The 8359-nt window shown below is 39.0% G+C and overlaps 1 protein-coding gene across 1 annotated transcript in view; it reads right to left on the reverse strand.

Annotated features, from left to right (window-relative positions):
• The window catches only part of LOC150086614 (uncharacterized), a 199280-nt gene extending 191596 nt beyond the window's left edge, over positions 1 to 7684 (reverse strand). The window contains exon 1 of the mRNA XM_090371477.1: positions 7387 to 7684. Coding sequence (XP_090227603.1) covers positions 7387 to 7422 — 36 coding nt within the window. The 5' untranslated portion in view covers positions 7423 to 7684. The remainder of the gene's footprint in view (positions 1 to 7386) is intronic.
• Between the last annotated feature and the right edge of the window lie 675 nt (positions 7685 to 8359).

The following is an 8359-nucleotide window of genomic DNA, read 5'->3' on the forward strand; positions in this document are numbered from 1 at the left end:
TTTCTCCCCAGAAATCGTATTTTTTTTCGTTCAGCAAAACAGGAAATCGAACAGAAAACACGCGCAATTTACAGACCCAAATACGAGTACTGTATATGTAAGAAATTACAGGTTGACCGTAATATAATAGGGGTTTTTTTTTTTTTTTTTTTGGAACAGAGGAAATTTTTCCCACAGTGTCGATTTGTCTGGCCAGAGTTGTATAGTTTTATTCTGGAAAACTCGGTGTTTTATTCCACAAGAAACATGAGTGATGATTACTCAGATATTTATTAGACCGCCGTAGCCTAGTGGTCAGGCGCGCGGGTGCATAAGTACACGTACATTGAGCGACCGGGATTCAAGCCAGTGACTGCTGAATACAGTGCTGTTTCTTGTATTCTGTCTATCTTGTGAACTCCTCTGACCGTTTGGTGGTCCCTGAGTATAAACAGAAAATTTATTTTATTATTATTTATTTATCATCGTCAGGTCGATGTTCTTTACACAAATACCGTATGAAAACATTTTAAAATCCAGTTGTGAAATTTATATGCTCCGATCGTATCAGTGTATAGCTAATTAAAAAAAAATTACGAAAACTGTTGCCATACGCTGTACTTCCAAGCTTTTTAGGCGGGAGTGTAGCTAACAACACCATATTTAGATCTTTTATGCTGGGACTTGGCGCACTACAAGACCTATCATTAGACCCATAACTTCTTAAATGTTACATAAATGACCTCCTGACTTTGCCTATATCAATTTCATATATCATTGTAAAATTGTTCCGAGGCAGATCTCCCTAAAATATTTCCATTAGTATTATTGTTAATAAAACTTATAGTTAGTAATTCAAACAATCTGGAAAAGGTTTGGATTCAATTCCAGTGTCCGAAATTGAAAAGTGCTACCATTAGGACCCTAAGAACTCTTATGAGACTTGTTTTAAGCCCTCGTGTAGCAGAATCGTCGTCTTTCCCACGCCGGATGGAAAAGACCTGAGTTCGAGACCCGTCGAGAGGAATTTTTATAGGACTTTTCACAACGTGGCTGAGTTAGTCGGTTTCAGGTGAGGGTAGCATGGTTTTTACTCCCGGAAACTCGGGTTTTTCGTCCAGCAAACAGAAAATCGATCACAGAACACATGCAATTTACAAACAGTATACACGGAGCAATATGGCCTTAGTCGCTAATGCTTCTAAAACACTTCTACAACAACCACCACTTCTTTACGCTGTGAACAAGTTAATCAGTCTCGGGGGAGGGTTGTATGGAAACTAGAATTTTAATTGCCTCAGTTGTCTCCGTGAAAACTAAATAACCAACTCAAGCCTTCCTGGTCTGTTCCATTAAAGTTCTATCATCCTGAAAGATTAAGCAGTGGTAACTCGTCTCGTGCATCTCATGTCATTTCATTGAAAGCCAAAATGAAGAGCAGTGAGTTCGGTGAATGAATGCTGGAAATTCGAAAAAATCCTCACGCGAACATAGGTTTCTGCTTCCCTAATATCGTGAATAATTCAAATTCACTCTAAAGGAAACTACTATTGGCCGTATTCTAATATCTAGTTTCCTTCCTACTACTCACTAGATTATCTCTCTTGGAATCGAGACTGTATTGTATATGTATGGAATGCTTGCTGGAGTTATATGATAATATTATCTATTTCGTGCACACTGTTTGAGAATGTTTGACTGCTTACCATTACATTATACACTGTCTGTAGGTGTGTATGCAAGACTCGAATGTGTTTCCAGAGTGATGCAACAATGTTGTCTGGGGGTCGTTATCCGTCTACCTCCTGTATATCGTTAGGGGATGTCCCCGGTGTCTCTGTACTTCCATTAAAGTTGATTGATGACGCTTGAAGCATTGACCACGCGCATCGTCCACCTGTCTTCTATTTGTCGTTAGTTAGGATGCCGCTTTTGCAGTCCGAAGTACTTTAAATCACCTTCTTTGAAAAAGCGATCGGGATCTATGTGTAGATCCAGTAAATGATTTTTTTATAATGGCCCTGGTTATAGTATTGCAGCTTCTCTTTTATGCAATCTTTATATAAATTCGCTGGTGGTGCAGCCCTGTGATGTCATTTCCTCGCAAATTCCAGTCAGCTGCATCGCCCTGTGATGGTTTTAAGCTCAACATTTTTCTGTGATTTATAAAATTTTCCTAAATTTTTGCAACATGTTTATAGTGTCTTACAGAAGTCAGTTGACATAGAAAAATTCATTTACAATTTAATACTTATTATACTTATATTAATATTCAAACTAGATTCCTTACAATATTTATCACGTTTTATAGGTGTTAAGCTTCATGACAGCCAAGGCCGTGGGGCATCATTTCGTATATTCGTCCACGTGTCTGCAATTTCATGCATTCTTCGGTCGTCTTGTCTATTTGGTAGATGAAAAACCTGAGTTTCTGGTGATAAAATCATATAACCATCGCCCGAATTGACAAACTCTGCCACGGTGTAAGTGTACATGCTTGTTAAGTGCTAGAGCAACTAAGACTATGAGGCTCAGCATAATGTGTATCTAAATGTATTCTGTGATCGATATATCTGTTTACTGGACGAAAAAATCCGAATTTCCGAGAGAAAAACCATCGCATCCTCTCCTGAGAACGACTACTCCATCCATTTGAGAATAAAACTCATAAAAATTTCCTTGCGTCATTGATGGGATTCGAACTCAAGCCTTTTCCATCCGTTGTGGGAAGAACGCTGATTACTTCCATTGTGCACCCGCATGGAGACCTCGAGTTCAAAACAACCAATAAAAATTCCTCCCATCTCGAAGGGTTCGATCCTGGGGCCACCGAAATAAGTCTGGCTGTTCAAGGCATTTCACTGATGTCATGTTTAACATGCCTCACAAAATGCTCATGAGATAAACGTCATCATCAACAGATTCATCAAACAAGTATGGGCCTAAAATGGCTACCCACACTATAATCCGGGGATCTAGTAATGAGTATTTTATACTCATCAGAGATTCTAATCGCTCCGGTACCTGTAACAAATGTTAAAACGCTTCATTACTAAAACAGATTTAGGAACCACGTTTAACGGTCTCAGTAGATATCTGAAAGAATTTTTTTTTCACAGTTTTACTAAAGGTCACTGCTGTATCCAACTTGTCAATTTTACAGTCCAATTATCTTCGACAATCGTCAGTATGTTACTAAACTTGGGACATCCACCCATTGGGACATCCACCAATAGCTTGTTGATATTAAAATTCAAGAGGCTAATACTTGGCATAATACTTATTTTGCCTCCTTCCTCTTGTGAGGAAGGAGGCAAACGCTTCTTAATTTAGAGGTTCCACGAACTGCATTATACTTGGTGATTTTAATAGTAGAACGCTCTGCTTGGAAAATTACGATTTGGTGCACAGTTCTTCGCAGAATTCTCTTGTCTCGTTCTGTTAGTTTTCGCTGTTTACCAGACCGTTTTTGGTAGATTCAGTCCCATTCCTCCTCTATTTGCATATGGCGTCACTTAAGGACGTTGACCTAGGAAACCCCAGAGTGACTGCAATGTCTCGTACCGAACGCTTGCTTATGTGGCATCCTACTATCATTCCACGTTGGAAGTCTGTTAATTCTGTTGAACGTGTCATCTTGCATGTCCACTTTTGCAATTGTCTGTTCGAAGCCCAGTGTGCATATTTATCGTAGGTTCTGTGACGTGTTGCATGCATGGGACCTGTTTCCCCATTCATGGAGGGGTATCCGCATATTAATGGCAGGGCAGTGTATGTCTCAAGCATTTGTTTGGGAATATTGTCTGGAAGCGTTTACTTTGAGGGCTTGCAAGATGCAGTTAGTGTAGACTTATGTAGAGGGTGCTGTGTTTGTGGGTACCATTTCTAACAGCCATTCCAAAACTAAAACGTGGGATCACCGAGGCAGTGTTATCAATTACCACCGACATCTGGCAAAAGTATTGAAAGAATTGACTAGAAGTGCACCTAGAAAATTTGTTTATTGTTGTTGTTGTTGTAGATTTTTAGAAGCATCAGCGACTAAAGCCAAATTGCGGGTGTTCTGTGGTCGATTTTCTGTTTGCTGGACGAAAAATCCAAGTTTCCAGGAGAAAAAACCGTGCTACCTTGCCTGAGACCGACTAACTCAGCCACATTGTATAAAAGGCCCATAAAAATTCCTCACGTCATCGACGGGACTCGACTCAGGTCTTTTCCACCTAGTGTAGGGAGGACATCGATTCTACCAACTGTGCTACCCTTGAGGGCAATTTGTTTGTGAAATGCTGGAACGTTACACATTGGTAGCTTTTACAAGCACCACGTAACTCTTCAGTTATATAGTATCAACAAAATGTTCTTGGGTGGGATAGGGGTTATAATCCCTTCATTAACCCCCCCCCCCCCCCAATGCGCCTGTTATCAAATATCCCTCTGCTACATGACACGTGGGATTCTACCAAGGGATTCACTTCCATCTCTATGTCCCAACAACAATTAAATGCTAATTTTCATTTTTGTGATTTTCTGAGACTGTTTAGTTCTCTTTGAAGCAGCCTGTATTAAATGATTAGGATCCTTCCACCCCCCCCCCCCCCCCCCCAAAATTGTGTTCCTGGCCTAAAAAGCAATTTTGACCTAAATAAATCAATAATTAATAAATCAAATCAAAATAAATAAATTACGAATTAATATACAGTATAACAAAACAAACCATTATATGAAATTGAGCAAAAACACTACTTAATTTATGAACATAATTATTGATATTAAAATTATTAAAAGACTTAAGGCTTAAGGTTTTTAAATGTTGTCTTAAATATTCCACTGTTAAATATTTAGTGTTAATAATAATATTAAAAATTGAGTGGATATTAAATTTGTCAGGTATATTGTGTAGAAATACACTGAGTGGCCACTCGATATTAGGTAGATGTATCAACCTAACAGAAAGTATGTTTGCTTTTATATCTCGAAATATCCTAGCTTCGTCGTGGTACGGATTCAGAGCGGTGTCGAAAGCTTATTACAGAGATGCTAGCGCATGCTACTTATTTGCTTCCCACGGTTGTTACCAGTTGGATGATTTAGAATCTTTAATTCTAAGAACTTGTTCCCCCTCATCCCAGAGATTCTCAACTAGATTGGGATCTGATGACTAGGAAAGCAACCGGAATAGGCTGAATTTACTCTTAGGTTCTTGGAACAAGTTCTGTACAATTGACATGACACTATTCTGTTGGAAGGCCTCATTCCCAGATAAGGATCTTCTGGTGCATTGCTGTGGTGAATCAATGGTATCAACGGGCCCAATATGAACCACGAAAACACTCACCTCACCATTACTCGCCCCTGAAGCCTACATCGTTGACACTTGGAATTGGTCCCTGGATTTATGCTGTTTTCGAAATAAGACATAATCCCGGTTCCAGCTTACATGCAGGAACTGGGATTCGTCAGACTGGGCAATGTTTTTCTAATCATGCACTGACCACTGTTGGCGTTCCTGAGCTCACTGTAACCATATTTTCTTGTTTTCTTCTGACAGGAGTGAAATTTGTTTCAGCCATCGACTACGATAACCCATTTCTGACAAAGTACAACGAGTTGTGCATTCTGAATTGCCTGTTGGTTACCACAGTGCACAATTCTTTACACACTCCGTTGGTCTCTCGCATGTATGAGCTATTTCCGACCACAGGATCGTCCTTGGCTGGATATTATTTCGTTAGTGGGCCAATCTCGATACACCCCAGACATAATCGTACATGGAAACTGCAGCTGGGTTGCATTATCTGACAATATAAGATCTTTATTGTAAGGTTCACTGGTACACACAGGTACCACGACTTTACAAAACCCTTCACGGCACTATGCCAATCTCATATATCGGCACGTGCGGAGCCGACTGCCAGTCCATGTTCAAAGTTATTTAAATCCTTCGTTTCGCCCATTTTCATACTAAATTGCACACATACGGCACCCCTACGTATCTGCCCACCATGGTATGAGTATGTGATGCTGTTACTGAAGTAGCACTGCATTTCATGAAAAGATTAGATGTACCTAATAAAGTGGCCATTCAGTGTATAAAAGCCATCATTTTGTAATGTTTGCTTGAATATTCGTAGGAATACTGTATGTAGATTTTTTTTTTCATGGTATTTTTAGTGGATTTTTCAGAGACTCTCACTTTTTAAAAAATATTTTCTTTCTGTGTTACATTTTATATGTTATTGCGATAAGGGTTTATTTATTTGTTTACTTATATTTTCTGTCGCTTTTGATATGTTTGCAATGATTATACCTCCATCGCAAAGTATATAAGTTATTTTTTTACTCAGCACGCGCATTCAGTTATTGGGAAGGTAGTGTTTTGTAGGATGCAACGTTTATATAGTAAATAAAATAAATTAAAACAGTGATTATGCGTTTTAAAACACAAAATAAAACGTAATTTACGATAAACACAGCCAATAATTCATAGAATAAATGACGCCGTTTTATATAAATCAATACCGAGATTGAGGTTCCCTGCTGAAAACAAGAAACTACCGGCCCTATCTACTATATGAAAATATTCCTCTGATACTATTTATTTTTATTCTATTTTAATAAAAATAGAATAAAAATATTAAATAAACCATGAAATATATTTAATTTCATCGTTTGACGTCGTTGTGTCGTAACAATACTGTATTCATTGACCAATTGCAAGTTATCGTCTGTCTTCCAGTTTGTATTAATAAAAGTAATATTTCATGATTCTGAAAATTACTTTTATTTTCTTTTAAGGAATCTATCATTTCAAAATGGAAGCAATAGATTTACGAAAAATGGGAAAAAGCATAAGTCATTTAAACACTGATTTAAAGCCAATCTAATATCGACCAATATTAACAATAATTCCCCATTTACTAGATGTATTTGGTCACATGTTCGTAAGAACTCATAAAGCCGCTAATGGCAGCTGATGCACAACTTTACAGCGCAGCATCATGGCGGAATCACTTAACATTGAGACTGGATGCCAAGGCCTGGTATGCAGTGACCTTGATAGGCGAAGCGTGCGCCTCTCCACCTGTGGAGTTTGTTCGGAATACTTTTAACTTTTAATGATAAAATCTAGAGACGAAGATGTCTCTCAAATGCATAATCTATCCTTCTGATTGATTTCACTAGCCGATTCTTCTTTTTCTATCTACTTTGGCGAAAACTTTGAAACTCGCTATTTCTATTTTATCTTTCTATCCATGTTTTCTGTATGTCTGTTGCCCCTCTTTAGAGAGAGAGAGTGATAGAACCATATAAATGACTCCCTACCTATTCCAAAATAAGAAAAAAAAAAATAAATAACACAATTTTTGAACTTTCTAATTATTTACCAACGTACAACTAAAACCTTACCTTCTTCATGAAGGACATCATATTGGTGGAGATCATTTTGCTGTGTTTTTATCCCGGCCCAAAGGCAAAGGTTCCTCGGGATCACAGAGGATAATCGTACACCTCGCGAATGTTCAATACCTCAGCGTCCGCATGCGACTCGACCTTTATTTCGGAGCCTTGGTAAAAATCTAAATCTGATGCGTTCTGGAGTAACAAAATTCTCCATTTGTATAGAGCTATCGTAAGCACGAGCGGCCGACACACTCGCGAGTAGTGAACTTTTTTTTTTTTCTATTTTTCTTTCCCCTAATGCATACGCCCCCCTGAAACGGGGATACAAGTTTGCACGTGTCTGTGCAGCGCGTCTTTACAGCTTAGATCATAATAGTTTTGCAGAAAGTGATGGAGGCATATGGAATGTGACAGACTGTACTAGTCGATAATTTACGGCCTCCGAATTGTGCCGTAACTCCATTGTTCAAAGTTCGGGGCTAAGAATCGATTGCACGCAGTGTTTCCATCGCTGGTCATCCGTTCGCCACACCTTTTCACAAGCAACAGGAGGCTGCCGATGTCTTCGGAACGTAGCGGCGGTGGTGTCGTAGCATGGGGAGCTGCAGTGCACTAGGAGCCATCTTATCACAGCGGTTTCTGCTGTTTCTGGTTGCCTTGGTTACCGTTTCCTGTCAAGCTGCTGTTGCTGACTGGCTCGTGGTCCCTGGCCTGCTGGTCCTGAAATTAAGAAAGAAAAGGTAAATAATTCCGTTGGAATTGTGCAGAAAGATGAGGGATTACGAAAGAAAACGAAGCGTACGTACGGGGATAGGTAGGGGGAATCTCAAGGGAGCAACTCTGTGAATGGAAATAAAAGAAAAGACAAAAGTGTCTTTCTGGAAAGCATTTCACAAGAAAAGTGATATTCATAAGATCCAATAGAGAGGCATAGAACGGATGTGATTCTATTGGATACTTGATACGTTTAGTAATCCTC

Source organism: Mastigoproctus giganteus, chromosome 4 (genome assembly GCF_048544385.1).
Source record: "Mastigoproctus giganteus isolate SK-2022 chromosome 4, ASM4854438v1, whole genome shotgun sequence".
Classification (NCBI taxonomy): Eukaryota; Metazoa; Arthropoda; class Arachnida; order Uropygi; family Thelyphonidae; genus Mastigoproctus; species Mastigoproctus giganteus.